This window comes from Rattus norvegicus, chromosome 3 (assembly GCF_021556685.1).
Source record: "Rattus norvegicus strain SHRSP/BbbUtx chromosome 3, alternate assembly SHRSP_T2T, whole genome shotgun sequence".
Classification (NCBI taxonomy): Eukaryota; Metazoa; Chordata; class Mammalia; order Rodentia; family Muridae; genus Rattus; species Rattus norvegicus.
Genome location: NC_141536.1, coordinates 145,854,571 through 145,875,564, shown reverse-complemented (window position 1 = coordinate 145,875,564; position 20,994 = coordinate 145,854,571). Strand labels below are relative to the sequence as shown.

The 20,994-nt window shown below is 48.8% G+C and overlaps 1 protein-coding gene across 4 annotated transcripts in view; it reads right to left on the bottom strand.

The window, feature by feature from the left end:
• Positions 1-2,450: 2,450 nt before the first annotated feature.
• Positions 2,451-20,994, bottom strand: part of Manbal (mannosidase beta like) — a 29,613-nt gene continuing 11,069 nt past the window's right edge. For all 4 annotated transcript variants that reach the window (XM_087653936.1, XM_087653934.1, XM_087653935.1 and 1 more), the window contains 2 exon segments: positions 20,108-20,315; positions 2,451-3,295 (listed from right to left, as the gene is read on the bottom strand). In XM_087653936.1, the coding sequence (XP_087510062.1) occupies positions 3,188-3,295; positions 20,108-20,257 (258 nt within the window). In that variant the 5' untranslated portion in view covers positions 20,258-20,315 and the 3' untranslated portion in view covers positions 2,451-3,187.

Genomic DNA, 20,994 nt, shown 5'->3' with positions numbered 1-20,994 from the left:
AGCCCAGGAATCCTCTCTGTGGTGCCTTTGGCACTTACAGGGAGATATTGGCGGGTCAGGTCAGGAGAGATGTTTGGGAAGGGCTGGCACCGGGCAGTGTGATGGCTACTCCATCAACTCCCCAGGGCTGTGGGATCCTCAGATGCTAGGTTAGACTATTTCTGGGTAGGCAGCAAGGCTGTTCCCAGACAGACGAGGATTTTTTCACTACTGACTGAAGTGAGCAGGCTTCCCCCATTGGGTGGGCCTTGTCTAATTGGTCCAAGTGCCAAATAGAACAAGGTGAGGAGGCTTGGATCCCCCACCCCCACCCTGGCTCAGGGGCTGGGCCGTCCATCCCCTTCTTGCTCCTGGTTCTAGGCCTTCTATTCTGACTGGAATTTACTCCCCATTGGCCTCAGTTCCAGCTTCCCAGCCTGCAGACTGGATCATAGGATGAGTCTGCCTCCACCCATAGCCTCTGATGATCAAGCTATCCCTCTGCTTCTCTGTCCCAGAAACCCCAGGTAACTCAGGAAAGCTGGAGCCTGGAGCTCAGCCTTGGGAAGGCCAGGCAGAAGGTGGAGGCAAGGGTGTCTCCCAGGCCCTTGGATGAGTAGGAATCAGAAGAGACTCATGAAAGCTGATGCTTTCACCTCTGCCACAGTACGGAAGGAAGGAGGGCATGAGAAACATGGCAGTCATGAGTCCTAGGGGGATCTCGGGAGCAGCCTTTGAGGCAACACAAGGAGATGGACCCAAGGTAGAACTGCTCCTGGGAGCAAGAGGGTCTTTCCCTCAGAGGACAGAGCTATAGTGGCCTGGCATCATACCTACCATAACCCCTTAGCTCTCAATTCCTGCCAAGTCTTTGGTTGGCTGGTCACTTGCACTTGGCCAGGCATCTTGGCTAAACTTTGGTCTGAATGGCGCTTGAGCTGGGCTCCCAGTGAACCCGCTGTGACCCCTTGATAGACTCCACTCTACATCTGCTTGTGTGTCCGTCGCCCACCAGGCCAGGTGCACCAAGGTTTCCACAAAGGCTCCTTGTTTCGGTAGCCTGGGATAAGAGGTGACTGTCAAACAGAAGACTTCAGCGGAAGCCCTGTGTGCTTGTGTTTGTAAAGTGGCCCTTTGCCAACCAGAATGTCCCTGGTTCTCAGAGGCCTTGTCAAATCCCTCTGTAGAGCAGGGACCCCACAGCCCAATACACTAAATACCACTAAACTGCATAGTCTCTGGGCTTGGGTTTCACTTCCACTGTGGTGTCTCAGGACTGGACTAGCACCTGAAATGGACAGGTGTCAATACCCAAGTGATTCAGCAGCCCCCATGACACTTGGGAAAGGATCTGACAGGCAAGGGAGCCTGTTGTCCTGACTTTGTGGTGTTAGGGGCACCAAATTCAGGGCCTGTGCTGGGCAGCTGATTCAGGCTCTATAATCAGAGCTGCCTGGAGTCTTAAAACTTTCTACTGTACTGTATTGTACTGCACTGTACTGTACTGTATGGTACTGTATTGTATTGTACTATACTGTATTATACTGTATTGTACTGCACTATACTGTATTGTACTGCACTGTACTGCACTGTATGGTACTGTATTGTATTGTACTATACTGTATTATACTGTATTGTACTGCACTGTACTGTACTGTATTGTACTGCACTGTACTGTATGGTACTGCACTGTACTGTATGGTACTGCACTGTACTGTATTGTATTGTACTGCACTGTACTGTACTGTATGGTACTGCACTGTACTGTATGGTACTGCACTGTACTGTATTGTACTGCACTGTATTGTACTGTACTGTACGGTACTGTATTGTATTGTACTATACTGTATTATACTGTATTGTACTGCACTGTACTGTATTGTACTGCACTGTATTGTACTGTACTGTATGGTACTGTATTGTATTGTACTATACTGTATTATACTGTATTGTACTGCACTGTACTGTATTGTACTGCACTGTACTGTATTGTACTGCACTGTACTGCACTGTACTGTATTGTACTGCACTGTACTGTATTGTACTATACTGTATTATACTGTATTGTACTGCACTGTACTGCACTGTATGGTACTGTACTGTACTGTACTGCACTGTACTGCACTGTATTGTACTGCACTGTACTGCACTGTATGGTACTATACTGTACTATACTTCTCGAATCTCTATGGACTGCAGTACTGTCCTCTGGCAGGAGGGACCGATGGAGATAGGGGTCTGGACCCTGTGGAAACTAATTTGCAAGGGTCTCCAATAACTAAGGATAGCATGGAGCCACTGACTGGACTCTTTCTGAACAACCGCTCCAGAGTGGTCTGGCCTGGAGGGCTGCTTTGACCAGAGCTGCCCTTTCTCCCCCCACTGTCCCATTTTTTGGGGACAGTGTTCCCCTCACCCTCAGAAGAGACCCAGGCTGCCCGCTTCCCTCCTCAGCAGCTACACAGGCAGGCTCAGCATGCGGGACACTTTATTTGCTTTGACTTCTCCACATCATTTCCTTTACTGGTCAGGGAATGAGAGATGTGGGGAGGACAGGCTGAAGTCAAAGGCACTTTGAATGTTAAAATGGGTTACAAAGAGGTTGGTCTGAAAGTGACAAGCCTACTTCAAAGGCTTACAAAGGCTGTGCTCGGGAAATCTGGCCTCATTCAGCCAGTACCTTCTCCTGCAGGCATCACTGGGCCCAGGCCTTCGACTGTCCCTCCCCCACCAACCCCCAACATCTTCAGGACCTGGCTGCTGCAGTGAGTGGGCTAGCTCCACACTGCAGAGCCATGCATCCTGACCTGAACGTACGAGAAGTTCTGTGCATACAGAAGTAACAAATGTGGCCAAGCCATGGGAGAGGGTGTGTCTGCAGCCTTAGGCAACAATTCCACACTTAGTGATGCATTGGGCTAGAGGACTAATGTGAATAGTTTGCCCTGTGAGCTTGATCTGACTTCAGAACCCTCAGAGCAGTGCTTGGTCTCGGGAATCTCTTGTGTACCACAAGAGAGAAGGAAGAGGAAGTGGTGGTCTGCACAGCTGGGGCTTAGCGACTGCTCAGATCTCTGCAGTCAAGGGAGTTTCAATCATCTCAGACTCTGAGCCAAGGAGAGAGACAGTCTTTGAGAGCAAACAGGATGCTGGTTCCCAGGAGGGCTGTCCCCAAGGCTAGGGCCTTGGGCTCCTCAGGCCTCTGAGTCTACCGCTTCTTTTTGGTCTCCTTCTTTGGCCTCTTGTTGGTGGAAGGGATGGGAGCCTTGGGCTTCTTGGGCACCTCTGCACTCCTGGGCTCAGACGGTTCTGCCTCCTGTGTGGTGATTTAAAAAAAAGAGTACTGTTTAGAGGAATCCAGCTTGACCAAAGGGATTCTGTCAACTGAAGCACACCATGGAGACACAAGGGAAGGATCATTTCCCAGCCCAGGGTCTCAAAGTACCTGGCACCAGGCAGCATCTGGGCTCCTTTACCTTCCAGTCCAGTGGCCTGTGGGACTTCAGTCCCATGCTTTATGTGTAAGATAAAAGGTAAGATGTAAGGTGACAGACACCTGGGGCAGTGGGGGAGGTGAAGTCACAGGAAGCACCAGCAGGGTTGGTGGCCCGGTGGCTGTCAGGATGCCCCAGGCTAGGACAGCATTAGTGAGGTTTGGCTGTGGGGCCATTACTGTGGCTGGCACTCCCCAGGTTTTGGGCTGAGGGTGAAGAAGGCAGCTGGCAGGTGAGCTATCACTGCACCGAGTGCTACAGGGTCTGGTGGAGGCGCCTTGTGGGAGGTCAGAGGCAGCCTCAGACCAGAAGCCCAGGTCCTCAGTAGCTGGGGCAGCTCTGCTCTGCTTTATAGCCATGGTGCACCCTCATGTTTGGTTGGAACAAAGGTTTTGCTGCTGAAAAAAAAGGCAGTCAGAGCTGCAGATCTGGGTCTGGCCTCACTGGGAGATAAACAAGCTGAGCCCCAGGCCACTCTGCTCAGGCCAGAGAAGAATCTGGAATGGCTCCTATCTGGTATTCCTCTCATCTGGTGATTACATGAGGAGTGCTATGGCCCCAAAGGAAGCAAAAAGCAGGTTGGCCCAGGGGACGCCAGACAGCCTGGGCTTTGTCTTCAAGCTGCACTTGGTCTGCAGTGTTTAATTCCATGTCAGGGTGGGGGTGGGGTGTGTGGCATGATCGCTTAGCGGGGAGTAGAAGGGGGGGGGGTGTAGCAAGCCCAATGGCCCCACAGAGTGGGAGAGAACGGACTGCCAAAATTGTGCTGTCCTCTGACCTCTAAGTGCACGTGGCACACATAACCCCCATGCAACAAATAAACATATAAATAAATGCAATAAAACAAACAAACAAATGAAATTAAAACAATGCATGCCAGGCTGGTGAAATGGCTCAGTAGCAAAAACACTTGCCATGCAGTTCAATTTCCAGAGTCTACATAACAGTGGAAGGAAAACTTAACTCCATAATTGTCCTCTGATTTCCACATGTGCTCTGTGGCTCCTATGCACTTGCACACATCACGCACATACATATTCACTCATACACAAAACACTCACACACATACACAGCTGCACACACAGACACACACTACACACTCACATACATACCTAAACACACGCACACATACGCACACACTTACACATAAACACCTGTATACACTCACACACACCTACATACTTAAATAACATTTTCACACACATATGCACACATATACACACTCTTCCATAGTACACACACAGTCTCATACACACACATACATACACACACACGTTTAGACATACATGCACATTCGCACACACATACATATACACATGAACAAAAACACATAACAGGCTCAACAGTTAAGAGCACTGACTGCTCTTCCAGAGGTCCTGAGTTCAAATCCCAGCAACTACACAGTGGCTCACAACCATCTGTAATGGAACCCAGTGCCCTCTTCAGGTGTGTCTGAAGACAGCTAGAGCGTACTCATATACATAAAATAAATAAATCTTAAAAAAAAAAAAAAAAGAAAGCAAGTTTAAATTCAAGACCCATGTCAGCTGGGTGACTTCCCATGGAATCTGGACTCCCAGCTCCTCCTGGGTACTTCATACACACAATGATAGCAGTTCTGTGTCCCCTTGTAGTGCCCATGACTCAAGAGCACTGTCCTGTATTCAAGGCCAACATTCCCAGCACAGCATGGGGAAAGGTGTACCTGCCTCTGCTTCCTGATACAAGGTCTCACTGGGTAGCCTTGGCTGGAACTTAATTTGGGAAAAATTGCTGTCTGCATTTGGCCCCTTGATATATTTTTTTCAAACTATTCTAAGATTTATTATTTCATTTTATGTGTGTTTTGCCTGTATATATGTCTGTGTATCATATGTGTTCTCGGTGCCCAGAGGTCAGAAAAAGGTATTGGAGCCCCTGGAACTGGAGCTGCAGATGGCCGTGATCCACCATGTGGGTGCTGGGAATTGAACCCAGGTCCTCTGCAAGCAAAGCGAGTGCTCTTAACTGCTGAGCCATCTCTCTAGCCTTCAACCCCCTTCAGCTAAAATAAAAAAAATTAAAAAGCAGACTAAGGCTACCTCGTAGCTCTGGAAGGCAAAGAGGTTCCTCTGCCGTGCTGACTTGAAGATGCTCGGCCCAGGGAGTGGCACTATTAGGAGGTGAGGCCTTGTCGGAGTAGGTGTGTCACTGTGGATGTGGGCTTTAAGACCCTCATCCTAGCTGCCCGGAAGCCAGTCTGATCCTAGTGGCCTTCACATGAAGATATAGAATTCTCAGCTCCTCCTGCACCATGTCTGCCTGGACACTGCCATGCTCCTGCCTTGATGATGATGGACTGAACCTGTGAACCTGTAAGCCAGTCCCAATAAAATGTTGTCTCTATAAGAGTTGCCTTGGTCATGGTGTCTGTTCACAGCAGTATAACCCTAACTAAGACATCTGTGTTGAATTTGCTGAGCCCAGGTTCTAGCTAATTTTATTTTCTGGCATTACCTAGGTCCCCAGGGCCCAGCCTCCTTCCTGCAAGGGGAGGAACTGCAGCTCAGGGAAATGGCCCTGTGGGTGTTATGAGAAGGCTTCAGGACTGGAGCTCACATCCTCCAAGCTGCTGGGCCTCCTCCAGCCAGAACTCAATGGTGTCCAAAGTCCCCCAACACTATTATTTAATATCACTTGCCAAGAAAAAAAATTAGAAAAACAAACAAAATCAAGTCCCAGAAGAGTGGCTGACAACTGCACACCCTTGCAGAGTCCACTGGCAGCTCATGCTTAAGGCAAACCCAGCAGGATATGATGTCAATGTCACTGTGGGTCTTGGGAGCAGAGAGCCGTCCTTACAGCACCTGCACACTTCCTGGAAGCCAGCTGCCTCTAGGTGCCCAGAGCAGAACTCAGGCATACACCAGAGAGCTTACTGAGGCCTGCCCAGGTCTCTGAGCTGCTACTCGGAGCTCCAGCCTGTGGCAGTGGGGGCTGGTATAGCGGCCTAGTGGCTGTCCTATGCGGCTTCATGCTACAGAGATTCTTCCTGCTGCCTCGCCCCTTTTGGCTCTGGGACTCCACCCCCAGTCAACTATACAGCAGATAACTAGCATGGGCATGTCCCGTATCCTTCCAACTCAACCATCCCAGGTCACATGGCATCTTTTCCAGAAACCTGGCCTTCCTCTAGCAGGAAGAGTGACCAGGGTCTCAGTGGTCCTCCTTTCACTGTTTTGCAACAGGTCTCAAGGTGTGCTGACCCAACCTTCTCTCTGTCTTGACTCAGCCACTCTCTAGCATCTGAGCCCCTCCCTGCCTTCCATTCAGCCACTGCCCTACCTCTGCCTCTGCTCCTCCTGTACCTGCCGAAGGATGCTTCCAAGGTGCGGGTTTCTCCACTGTCCCCCACCCTAGGCCTCACCAGGGGGTATTGCCTCATGCCCCATACCCAGAAGGCAGTTAAAGCAGCCTAACAGTGCCACAGTCAGGTGGCAGGGCTTCCTAGACACCTGTAGTAACAGGCGCGCCCTCTTGAGAACATATGTCTGGGGTTGGAGGGATGGCTCAGTGGTTAAGAACACTTGCTGCTCTTATAACCAACCTAGGTTCAGCTCCCAGCACCCAAGTGGCAGCTCGCAATCACTTGTATTTAACCACTGGAGACCCAGGGGATCTGACATCCTTTTCTGGCCTCTGAGGGATATACTTACACGCATGCAGGGAAACTATTGGAACACATACAACTAAAAAAATAACAACAAATGCTACTTATAATGACTGCCCAGCCTTCCTTCTCTGCTGCATTCCTTTACGAAAGTGTCCAGATACTTTATAAAACCACCAACACTCTACCACAGACATGTATACTGTGTGTATGGTGTACACATGGGCCTGTGGTCATGTGTATGCGTGTCTGTAGGTATGCGTGTATACATATGTGTGTATATACGTGTGTGGAGGCCAGAGGCCGACGTTGGATGTCTTCCTTCATTGGATGGCACCTTTACGGTGACATGTTCTCATGGCTGTCTCACCAGCAAGCCATCTGCAGGACAGTGCTACTTGGACAAGGGAGGGAATGCAATGATGGAGCAGGCAGGGCCAGGCTCTCTTGTTTTCTATGTGCTCAGAGGAACAGCTATTTTTTTTTTTTTTTTGGTTCTTTTTTTCGGAGCTGGGGACTGAACCCAGGGCCTTGTGCTTCCTAGGTAAGCGCTCTACCACTGAGCTAAATCCCCAGCCCCAGAGGAACAGCTATTTTAAGATCAAATACGTGCAGCCTCCAGTGTTGCCACCAGTCACACCACGGCCATACCCCAGTCACACCACGGCCACACCAGCCACAGCAGTCACACCACGGCCATACTATCCCCAACACTGCCTTTAGTTAGCAAGTCAGGCCCTGTGCCATTCATTTAGACAAAGTGCCAGGATAGGCTCAGGCTATAAACACAGGGAACAGCACCCAGAAAGGACCAGGGCTGGCTTGAGGTCTCGGTTGATGAGCAGCAGAGCTAGGATATATGTCTCTCACTGCTTTGTCGTTAACTATAAAATCTAGTTTTTTATACTTAGCAGCCCCCCTAGAGTCCCATGCCAGAATGAGAAGACCAGTCTGTTCCAGATTCTGTCTGTAGCCTCCTTGTGACCAGTGGTCCTGGAGGACTCAGAAAAGCAGGATAACGGTGCAGACGTGCTTGCTTTTGCAGTGGAAGCGCTCCTCTGGGGGTGTGTATACACCACAGTTGTCATGCCTCTCACACATTAGCTGTTTCGTCCTCACCATACCCACCCCCACCTCAGCTTTTGGCACTGCCACCCATGCAGCTGCCCAAGTTCATTTCTAAGTTCTCCCTGGTCCCTCATGCCCCCACACCGATCTGTCCCCAAGGCCTGTTTATTCTACTTTCCAAGAGCTTCTAGATTTGCTCGTCCCAACCACTATGTGTTCTGCTCTGCATCCTTCCCTCAAATCCTCCCTTCGCCTCATCTTCCACATGGCTTCTAGCCTCTTCTCCTAAAATGATGGCAACAGTCAGGACTGGAACTGTTTTCAGATTTTAAAATGTTGCTGATCTTTTGTATGAGACGGATTTTAAAAGACCCAGTGTGGTTTCTGGATGGTAGTCTACTCCAGCCTTGGCCTTGTCTCCATCCAGGTCGCTCTCACTCAGGGCCACTGGCATCGCTTGCTGGCATCCACTGTGACAGGGGCTTAGCACTCACTGTCTATTCATGTGTGTCCAGTATGGGAAGTTCTGTGCTCACAGGGGCCTGCAGAAGAGCCAGTACACTCCAGTCATTTGCTCACTGGGCCTCGTGATGATAAAGAGGCCACTGGGGCCTCATTTGCTGGCAAGGAAGCCAAAGCTCTGACATTGAGAACTTGTAGGCAAACTACAGGGAAGCCAAGGTGGCTGTCACAGTGCGATCTGGGTCCTCGGGTCTGAGCAGTACAGGGGTGGTTTTCCCTCTCAGCTGACAGGAATGACTCAGCAGGTGAGTGACTTAACTTCTCTTCAGATGTGTGTGGCTGGGACAAGCCCCGGAAGTACAGGCTACACATCCAACAGCCTCACCTTTCAGTCTGGGGGCACCATACCTCGTCTGAAGCAATTAAGGGGAAAAAAAAACCCTCTGTTGCCAGGTGTTTTCTGGGCCTATAGAAGTGTCTTTCGTGGACACAATCCTATCCATAACAAGGTGGCAAGAGAGCAGACCACCAGGTCAGAAAATTGCTGCTATGGGCCAAGCCCAGGGAGCGGAATCTGTGCAGTGCTGGAGAGAAGGATTAAGCCTGCTGTCTCCACTGTGCAACTCTCCATGGCTGTGTGCCTGCAAACCAGACAGAATAGTGTCCCGTTTCAACACTGTCACTCCTCCCTTGAAAACAGTCCAGGGAGAAAAAGTAGCACGCTGCTTGGAACTATCTCATTAGAGCCATCAGGAGTTCTCCTCTTGTGGCTCTGCAAGATTAGGACTGCATAGAACGCTGACCAGTCAGTCAGCCTGCCTCACACTGGTGCTCTGTCTCTTCCCACACATCATTCCTGCCTGAGTAGAGCCAGGCAGGCCAGGGGCTAAACTGACCTTGTAGAGATGGAGTGAGAGTGGCCCTGAGACGAGGACTTGATAGCAGATGAAATGGGGAGTGGGGGAGGCTGTTCACAAGGCTCAACTATGCCAAACACACACAGCGTCCAAGACACTTGGCAGGTAAGTGGAACTGTGTTAGAAAAAACAATCTGGGAGGGGTGGTCGGTAAAGCATTTGCTGTAGTAGCATAAAGACCTGAGTTCAAATCCCCTGTACCCAGGTATGGAATCGGGCATGGTAGCACACACCTGCTATCCTGCCTTAGAAAGGCCAAGACAAGATGCCTGGGGTTTGCTGGCCAGCTAGTGCAGCTGAACTGCTGAGTTTCAAGTCCAGTGAGAACTCATCTCGAAAGCAGAAAGAGAATGGAGCTGGGAGAGGGCTCAGTTGGCCAAGAGCTGATCTTGGCAGTGGTCCTGGGTTGGATTCCCAGCACTCACCATCTGTAACCCATGCCAGGAGATCCAGGAGATCCAGAGCTTCCTCTGGCCTCTATGAACACTGCACACACATGGTGCATAGACACACACACACACACACACACACACATTCTTATACATAAAAAATAAGATAAAAATTAGTTAAGAAAAACAACACAATAAGCAATTGAGAAAGACAAGCAGGCCCACAGATGAGCATGCACGCGCGCGCGCGCACACACACACACACACACACACACACACTCTCTCTCTCTCTCTCCCCCCCCCCCTCTCTCTCGGTCCTTCCCACTGGTCAGTCTGTGTGCTGTGTGTCTACCCTCCCTGTGAGCTGGCACACACTCGCAGCCTGGCGGTTGTGGAAGCATGATGCCTTCACTCTGCTCACACAGCATCTCAGGAACATGTCATTAAGTAAAGCACACCTGCCTCCCAAGCCAACTACATGGCAGCAGAACCAGAGGTGGTTCTGTGAGCTAGTCCCTGGATGCCAGGACTGGGAACATGTTTGTTCAAGTTAACTGTACCGTTATGGTGACCCTGCTGCGCATGGAAACTCAAGGCTCTCACACAGAACTTTTCTGGCCATTGACCCAGAGCTCAGGAAGGGCTTTTAGATCTCCGAACACTACAGGCTTCAGGTTGGAAGGGACAGCTCTGTGGGCAGCATATTAAATGTCACCACACTCGGGGCTGGGGATTTAGCTCAGTGGTAGAGCACTTACCTAGGAAGCGCAAGGCCCTGGGTTCGGTCCCCAGCTCCGAAAAAAAAAAAGAACCAAAAAAAAAAAAAAAAATGTCACCACACTCACTATATGCCAGTGAGTTCCCCAGGAGAGCACGTGGTCAAGTAGACCCTCCATGAGATTTGTAAAGTAACCGAGCAAGGAAATGGCCCTGAGCTATAAACCCTGGTGATAGGGACGCTGACAGCAACTATCTTTCCTACTCAGCACAGGACATGAGAAGGAAGTCAGTACCGTGGGAAAGGCAGGAACTGCCTTGAGATCCCCAGTTCCCCAAGCTAATGAGCCAATACCATGTCTGTGTGGGAAGCCACAGGAACCAGGCCACTGAGTTCTTATTAACACTGCAGACCCGGACAGAGATGTAAGCAAGCAAAATTGTCCACCTTCTAAGTGTTGGCAGCTGGTTGCTGAGAAAAGTCAGGAATATTTGAGATTAGCTCAGCCAAATCTAAACTCATGGAGAGTGGCCAGAAGGTACTGCCTGCTACAGAAGGTACTGAACAGAGCCAGGACCCCTCACGTAGGACTAACAGGTTCTACGTTCTGTGCAGAAGCTGAACCAGAAGAGACCTGGGTGGCAAGCTCAGGCCAGACAGGGCAGAGAGTAGCCACCCGCACTCCCTCACTATTCTTTCTTTTCTTTTTCTTCCTCCCTCTCTTTTCTTCTCTTCCTTAAGACAGGCTCCCATTATGTAGTCCTAGAACTTGCTATACAGACCAGGCTGGCCTCAAACTCACAGGATCTCAGTGATCGGCCTCAGTACGTGTGGCTCGCTGCCCTTTAAGATGCTGCATCTCACCTAGGAAAACCTACACAGACCTCCCCAGAAAAATACCAGTGAGCTTGCCAATGTCATCACAAACCCCAGAAGCCTAAAGGCAGCCCTGCTAGAACCCCTCTGAGGAGGACGTTGGGCCCGGCAGAGATGGTAAGCAGAACCTGTTTGCCTCTAGTTTCTGGGAGTTTCACATAAGCTCCCCAGGAGTCCAGCTTTTAGAGGAAGAGATCTCCGCTCCTCAATCCCAGCCATCACTCTAAAGCCCCAACCCACTGACGACTGCTGTCCTCAGCAGGCCAGCCATACGGTTCCTTCCAGAGTCCTTTGAACTGGGCCAAGCAGGAAGGCAGCCTCCCTAGGATGCTGTAGCTGAAAGAGGGAAATTGTGGGAGATGTCATCTCACCACAGTCAGGGAGCAGAGGAAATGGCCCTATGAGAGTCTTCTAACTTCTCCCAGGTTTCCTTTCCCAACTTGTTTGGTTGGTTTTTGTTTTTGTTGTTATTTTTTCTTTCCAGAGAGGCTTTCTCCCAGGTGTCCCTGGCTATCTGGAACTAGCTCTGTAAACCAGGCTGGCCTTGAACTCAGAGACTTGCCTGCCTTTCCTCTTGAGTGCTGGGATTGAAAGCATACACTACCACCACTCAGCTCCCTTCTCAACCTGTAATATCAAGCTATCATTTCAAACTTAACCCGTCCTCCTAAAATTAGTTTATGCTACAGAAGAATCTAAGGGCTAGACCAGGATACATGTTAGTTTCATCTGGGCATGTTGTAAGCATTGACCTAACCCTCTGAAAAAGAGACTCGGCATCTCTGGCAGTCAGTTCAGGACTACAAAAACTTCCCAGATGTCCCCACACAGGTACAGAACCACAAAGTGAGGACACTCCCAGCCCCTGGCTCACGGCAAGAATCAAAAATCAATTTCTTTTCTTCTAGAGCCTAGATGCTATCTCAGAAATCTTTTTTATTTTATCTTCCTTTTGAGACAGGGTCTCACCACATACCTGTAGCTGAATACATAGACCAGGCTAGCCTTGAACTTGCAGAGATTACCTGCCGCTGCGCTCTGATTAAAGGTGTGTGCCACTATGTACAGCCTAAATCTTACTACATTCATTTATTGTGTGTGTGTACACACGTGTGACATTGTAAGGTCAGGGGACAACTTTATCGAATCAGTTCTCTTCTTCGATCATGCAGGTTCTGGAACTGGGAAAGGCTTGGGGCCTTTACACGCTGGTCACCAGTGTCCCTTAGATTCTTTTTTACCATGCTCCATATAACCAAACTTGGCTTGAAAGACAAATGTATTTGCTGTTTTGTCTGTGTCTAAGGACCTGTTACCTCATATTTTAGAATTCAGCCTACAGGAAAATACTTGGGTTGTGTGACCTTGGCCTTAGTCAGGAGCAAATAACTGTTTTCTCAGGTCTTAGCGTAATGAGGTGTCAATGGGAAAACCTTCCATCTGGCTTAGGATTCCAGAGGCTTGGCTTGCATTGGCCAATGGGTTCTTGTTTTTCCTCTGAAAAGGAAGGGGGTGGTGTGGGAAGCATTTATATGTGTTCTCCCCTGCCCCCCATTAGCTCCTAAAGAGCTTTCAAATAATCTCTTAGGTATTGAAGCGCTGAAGGCATGTATAAACCATTGTAAGGAATCAGCTTATTGGAGAACAGGAAAGACACTTTTGCTTTTCAAAGGCTTTCCCAGCATCTGGAGCCAAAAATACTATCTTCTGACCCAAAAAGCCACTAATAATTGTGTCTACATGCCGAGCAAGAGGATGGTTTTGCCCTAAGCAAACGGCAAAGAGCAGCACTGTTCTCTGAGCTCTACACCCCATTCGGCCCCTCCCCCACCTCTGTAGCATCGTCCTCTACCAAGCACCTCCCGCTGCCCTCAGGCCATAGGGAGCCTCTACAAGCTGCCCCTACTTTCCCAGGCTCCCTAAGACCTCCCTTGTCCTCCAGTTAAAGCCCCCTTCTTCCTCCACCCCTGACGGCTGTTAGACACTCAGCACTGTGCGCATTAGTTACCGGCTGTGGGAGGGGAGGAGGCTGTCTCATGGCAACATACAGAAGGAAGTTGGTGGCAGAACCCTCGTTCCAGGGGCCATATGCTAGCCTACGGCAGTACGTGGTTCACTACTCTATGCTAGCATCATCATCATCATCCCCACTACTGCTAACCCACTGAGAAGACTTTGGTTTTGGGTTTTTTTTTTTAACTTTTAAAAGACGTATGTTATTTTATGTGTATGAGTGATTTGTCTCCTTGTTTAAATGTATACCATGGGCATGCCTGGTACCCACAGAGATGGGACTTGCTGGAACTGGAGTTGGTTATAAGCCACCATGTGGGTGCTGGGAAACCAAACCCAGGTCCCCTGCAAGAGCAGCCAGTGCTCCTAACAGCTGAGCCATCTCTCCAGCCCCAGTTTTTTGTTGTTTAAGATTTATTTTATTTGTATTTATGTGTACGTGTATTTATACAGGTGCCTACAGAGGCCAGAGGAGGGTGTTGGATCCTCTGGAGCCTGAGTTATAATAAGTGTTATGAGATGCCCAATGTAGGTGCTGGAAGCCAAGCTTAGGTGTAGCCATCTTAACTGAACCATCTCTCCAGTCCCCTAGTGAGCTGTTTTTTTTTTTTTTTTTAAAGGAAAAAGGGTAGATTATAATGGCATACCCTTTTAACCTTAGAACTTAGAAGAGAAGCGGGCAGATCTCTGAGTCTGAGGACAGCCTGGTCTACACAGTGAGTTCCTGACCAGCTAACACTGGAGCCAGTGAGATGGCTGAGCAGGTGAACTGCTTAACCACCAAGCTGCTGACTGGAGTTCAATCCCCAGAGTGCACACAGTAGAGAGAACCAATCCCTGTGAGTTACCCTCTGACCTCTACGCAGACACACATGCATTCACAAAGACAGCTAAGACACTTCTGTATGGTGGCACATGCCTGCAAGTCCAGTACGTAGGAAACTGAGGCAGGAAGGCCTGTTATTATCAGTTTAAGGCCGGCATGGGCTAGAGTGGGAAGTCTTGTTTCAACAAAATAAACAAAAGCTAAGTTAACACAGTAAAGGTCAGTTAGGAAGACAGCTCCCTGTGTCCCCTGCCCATGAACTCCAAGAAAAGCAAAACAACTTACTGCGATGAATTCGATGAATTCTTTTTTTTTTTTTTTCTTTTTTTCGGAGCTGGGGACCGAACCCAGGGCCTTGCACTTGCTAGGCAAGTGCTCTACCACTGAGCTAAATCCCCAACCCCACTGCGATGAATTCTTATTCTAAAAAAAGTTAGGGCTTCCTGCTTGTTGGTGACTTAGGAGATGTACTTAAAACATATTTTTTGCTGTTTTTAGGAGACATGTATTAAATTTTTTAAAAAATTTCATTACCGGGTGGGGGGGGTATGTCACAGTGAACATGATCTGGGGAGCTTATTTCTCAGCTCTTTGTCAACTCCTTGCTCAAAGGCCTTACCCTGTGGGATGGCTCCAAGCCTCTGCTCACTTCAAAGGGTTAAGAACAATAGGCGGAACATGGCTTCCCTTCCTAGCTCTCCAAATAAAACAAGTTATCACCCCCATCCCTGGAGAGCCAGAGCAGCTTCAGCAGAGGCAGCTAATGACAATAGGTTTGTCACTTATAACACCCACAGCATGCCCTAGCTGAGGACTGAGGCCAGGGACTATGTTCTTAAAGTGAGCTGTGACTACGGGTGACATCCACAAAATCCCCGAATACACTGAGGAGGAAACCAGCATGGGCCACAAGTCTGTCCATGCTGGAGCCCCTCCAAGCTCTGCCCTGTCCTGTGTATATGGGCATGAGAAAGTGCACGTGCTGTATGTGGTACAGAAACGAGAAGAAACGCCTAACCTGGAACTTGCTATTTTTCAGCTAGGTTGGTGGCGAACGAGCCCTGATATTCTGTCTGTCTCACTCACCCAGAACTGGAGTCACATGCACTGTGGATGCTAAGGTCCTCATGTCGCACAGCAAGCACTTTACAAACACTGAGCACTTCCATACCCCTGCTGCAGACAGTGTCTATGCGGCCCAAATCAGTCCTGAGTTTACTGGGATTACAGCTGTGTGCCACAGGGCCAGCTCGGAGTCCTTTTCTCATCTTGCTTCTGTGTCTCCTGGGAGACTTCCTCTCCATGCTCTAAGGGCTTCACTGTCCTCTGACACATGCCTTCACGTCCTAACTGCTTGCCCCCAGCCTCTTCTTTCTACAGACCCACAACCCACCTGCTGACTTGACAGACCACCCAGGTGCCTTAAAGGCACCTTTTAAAATATGTAATTTTTAATTTTTTTAATATGTCTGTCTGTCTGTATCATGATAGCAGAAGCCCTGGAACTGGAGTTACAGATAGGTGTGAGCTGCCATGTGGATGTTAGGAATTGAACTTGGGTCCTCTGGAAGAGCAGCCAGTGCTCCCTAAGCCATCTCTCCAGCCCCTTAAGGGCACTTTTTAAAAACTTAAAACCTGGTGCGCCTCCTCCCCTGGACCCATACCATACCTGCTCCTGTGACTTGGTTCCCCACTGCACCAGGACCCATCACCCTCTCCACTGCATAAGCAGGAGCTTCAGAACACAAACCCCAAGATGTGCAGTCCCCAGGACGTGCTGTGCATTAAGAAACAGCAGGCCGGGGTTGGGGATTTAGCTCAGTGGTAGAGCGCTTGCCTAGGAAGCGCAAGGTCCTGGGTTCGGTCCCCAGCTCCGAAAAAAAAAAAAAAAAAAAGAACCAAAAAGAAACAGCAGGCCATGGTGACATATGCCTTTAATCTCAGCACGACAGAGAGAGAGAGAGAGACAGACAGACAGACAGAGACAGACAGAGACAGAGAGACAGAGACAGAGAGACAGAGAGACAGACAGGCGTGAAGCCAGTCTGGTCTACATGCAGAGGAGTTCCAGCCAGCCAAGGCTACATAGTGAGGCATTAGGGAAAAGAAAAAAGAAGAAGAAAGTAGGTTTATGATGATGTGCCAGCCCAGTGCCTCAGAGGAAGGACCACAAACGCACAAATATTCATATATACACAACACACAAGCATTTATTTGCTTTAATAACAATGAATCAAAATGATAAAGATGAATCATAGTAATAAAAATGGCTCCCTATGGGAGGAAGCAGGGAGTGGTGGGGGCATAATAAGATTAAAGGAAACTTCTATGAATGTTCCTTATTACACAGTTTGGAAATGTTATATAAACATTTTATAAGATTTCAAAAACAAATTAAAAAGAAAAATTCCTAGAAACTAAAACCAAGCTGTAGCAAATGCACCTAACGTCTTCCAGAGTGAAGTGATCCACAGAGAAGAGGCTGACACACCCTTCTCATGGCAAACTCCCCCACCTTCCCGCCTGAGTCTCGGGTCAGTGATAATCACACACTGTAGGTGTGTAACCTGAAACACAGTTGCCATCTTTCTAGAAGCTGCCGCATGGATGGTCCCTGTTGGCACGGCTGGTCCTCACCAGCACTGGGCGCTGGGATCTCTAACGGCTCTTCATGCCCACAGCTAGTAAGAGTGCGCTGTGCCTACCCCATTAAGCAATGCAGCTTATGCTGGACATCTGCGGTCTGCAACTCTGAAATCTGAGTATACAGTCGGTAGGAAGTGCTTATATGACCAGTTCCTAATAAACGCCTTGTGGGCTAGGGTTATAGCTCATGCCTAGTAGAACACTTGCCTCTCAGTAGGCGATGCCCCAGATCTCATGCCCAATACTGTCACAGAAAAAGAAAACTATTAGCTGGTGGCCATGTTTATAGGCTGGGGATGTCACTCATTTGGTAGAGTGCTTGCCTAGCATGCATGAGGCCCTGGGTTAGTTCCAAACACCCCATAAACCAGGCGTGGTAGTACATGTCTAAAATTCCATTAGGGATATAGAGGCAGGAAGATCGGGAATGTAAGCCAACCTCTGCTATGTGATACTGTCTCAGATAGCCCAACACAGCCCACATACACAACCTGGACACAGACTCTCTAAGGAGTTCCTTGCTAGACAATGTTTCGTGATCTATGGGCTCCTTGCTGTTGGAGCTGGACACATCTCTGTGGCTCCAGTCAGGGCACTTTTGGACTTGGGTCAGTTTCTCCCCAGCTTTATCCCATGCCTTCTCTATAGCCTTTTACTGCGGTAACCATAGGTGCAAGGCCTCCTAGTCCATCACTAAATCTAAGTTGGCCTTGGTGACCTCCAACATAGCAGGACAGAACAAATTAGTCATTTTGTTACTCTTTCTATGAAATAAGACTGCCAATATAAACCAAAGATAGAACTTTAGAACTGGCAAGATAGCTCAGTGGGTAAAGTGGGTAAAGGCCAAGCCTAGCAACCTGAGTTCAATCCCAGGGACCCTCACCATCCAACTCTTGATGGTTGTCCTCTGTCCTCCGTACACAGTGGCACATACACACACTCACACACCAACTATCTAAACAAACAAACAAATGTGAAAAATGTTTTAAGATTCAATTATAAACTCAAAATAAAAATATCTGGGGTTGAGGATTTAGCTCAGTGGTAGAGCGCTTGCCTAGCAAGCGCAAGGCCCTGGGTTCGGTCCCCAGCTCCGAAAAAAAAGAAAAAAGAAAAAAAGAAAAAAAAATATCCGAGTCTTCAGTTTGAATTCTAAATACCCAATAGGAATTCCAATTCTTTCCACTGAGATAGAGTCTCACTGTATACAGTCCAAACTGGCCGACAATTTACTTGAGTCTAGACTGCCCTCAAACTTACAGCAATCCTCCTGCTTTAGCTTCCTGCATGCTGTAATTATAGCTGTGAGCCATTATACCTGGGGCAACTTCTCTTTTAAAAAACATATTGTGGCTGGGTGTGTTGGCACACACTTCTTGTTATCACAGCACTTGGGGGGGTAAAGTGGGAGAAGAGGACAGCTAATTTAAGGACAGCTTGGTTTAAGACCCTAACTCAAGTATCAAAACAAAGAAATAAAGCCCAGGTCAGTGGAGTAGATCCCACGGTAAACTGTCTGCTGCCAAGACTGACAAACTGAGCTCTATCCCAGAACACACATGGTGGAGGGGGAGAACCAACTCCAAAAGTTGTCCTTGACTTCCACACAAGTACGCGTGCACACACACACACACACACACACACACACACACACACACACACACTCCCAATGAACAAATAAACAAGTAAGTGTAATTTAGACATCAAAACAGGGCACTAGAGAGATGGCTTAGCAGCCAAGAGGACTTGTTACTGTTGCAGAGGACCTGGGTTCAGTTCCCAGTCCCGGCCGGCGTCATAGCTCACTGAACTCAGCACAAAGAGCCTCACTCAGTGGCTGCAGCTAGCACTGCAGAGGGGATTCTGAGTCTCAGGAGAGCAGCAGCCAACGCTACAGCCATTTAGGACAAAGACTTCAGGGTCAGAGAGACCATCTGAACTTACGACAGTCTCTCAGTGCACAGGAGCCAGACACCATGTTGCTGCCTACACTAACCTCAGCTGTGAACCAGCAAGTCCACAGCACCAGTCATGATGAGTACAGCAATGACTGCACGGCCTCAGGTGCTCATATGGAACTTCCTGTGGGAGCAGCAGCCACACAGAAAAGCAGTCATCCAAATTGCGGGACGTATAGATCACAGATGATAAAGACTTGGTTTCTTCAACAAATCAACATCAGAAGAAAATGGGGGCAGTGTACAAACACAAAGCCAATGTGATCCTGTCACCATGTATCTTCAAACCCTCTGTGCCCCGCCTACTCCTCCACTGCACCGCTCACCCTCCCCTCTGAGGTAGCCGTTGTCATCTCTAGGTCCCTGGACTAGCCCGGTCCTGTAGTGCTCCAGCTCCTCGAAGGCACTTCCTCTACCTCAGAACACATTTCTCCTGTCCTCCCCACCGCACCTGGCAGACATCCGTGCATTTCCCGTCTGCAGCAGGAACAACACTGCCCTCCCCCAGGGATGAGTTAGTCACTCATATTGGATATTGTACTTCTCCTGGAGGTACATTTATTGCTTCCCCCCCACCCAATTTTGGGAGATGGGCTCTCACTAACCAGCCCAGACTGGTCTTGGACTCACAATCCTCCTGCCCTAAGTACTGGGACTATGCATCATCAAGTACGAGACACCCCTTGAAGGCAGAGGCACATCTCTCAGCAGTCTGATGAGCAAGGAGCTAAAGAAAGTCTTACCAGAAGCCATTCGTGATGGCTCACTGCTAGTCCCAGGAGGCTACCTCAAGTCTAAAGCCAGCTAGACTCTGTCTCGAAATAAAATAAAATAAAATAAAATAAAATAAAATAAGCGCTTAATAGAAACCTAGCATACAGGACTTATGAAGATAGAGTTTGGGATGAGTCCTAGGTTATATAATAAGAATTTGCCTTTAAAAAACAAAACAAAACAAAACTATGAAAAAGATCCATCAGGTAGGCTTCCAGGGACAAGGCTAACTTGGTAAGGGGCCAGCATAGTCCCTGCCAACCTGTCTGGTGGTTTTCCCGGTATAAGAACCTAGCCTGCCATCCAGAAAGCTAAGGTCCTAGGGAAGGACTCACCGCCTCCTGGGACTTGGGAATGGGTACGATGATGGCCAGGACACAGATGAGCTGGAAGATGGCTCCCAGGAAGAGCCCATACCGCAGCAAGTTCTCCAGGAAGGTGGGCTCAGGCACTTCGGGAGGCGAGAAATCCAGGTCAGAGGCCATGGCCCAAGGCACCACTGCCAGGCGTCTCTTGAGATTCACTGCTCTCCAGAACCAAGTTCTAAAGGAAAGAGTGAATGTCAGGTTTCTCCATGTGATCTCTGAGTGGTCCCACGGTGCACATGCACACATACACAAGAACAGGAAGCAACTTCGAGAGGCATAAGTCACTCTTGAATCTAACTGGAGGAAATATGCACACACTTTCCACTTTGTAAGTGTTTGCTGTCTTCTGAATATAAAGCTAATACAAATAAATAAGCAAATGCAAAAATATCCAACCAATGTTTTCATAAAGACCTGCATATCTCTGTATTTCATTCTGTTTTGCATTTGAGAGAGTGTCTCGATCGTCTTGGGCTAGCCTGGAGCCTGCTATTAACCCAGGATGAGCATGAGCTTCGGATTTCCTGTCTCTGCCTTCCAAATGCTGGGGCTGGAACCCAGGGCCTCAGGAATGCTGAGCAAGCACCCTACCAACTGAGGATCACCAACTACCCATCTGACTCGGTTTATCTAGTCACCCACCTAGTGAAACTACACTTAGGAATACCAAAGACTGAAGAACGGAGGCAGACAGGGAACCACGGAGCCAGGCTGTATGGGGAGAGAAACTGTCTGGGAGACATTTGGGCTTGTATGGGGTGGGAGGGAAGACCTCTGTAGATGCCACAGGTCTTCAGTAAACAGAGATGAGAACAGGGTAGAAGTGGAGTGACTCACACTTGTAATCTGAGGGA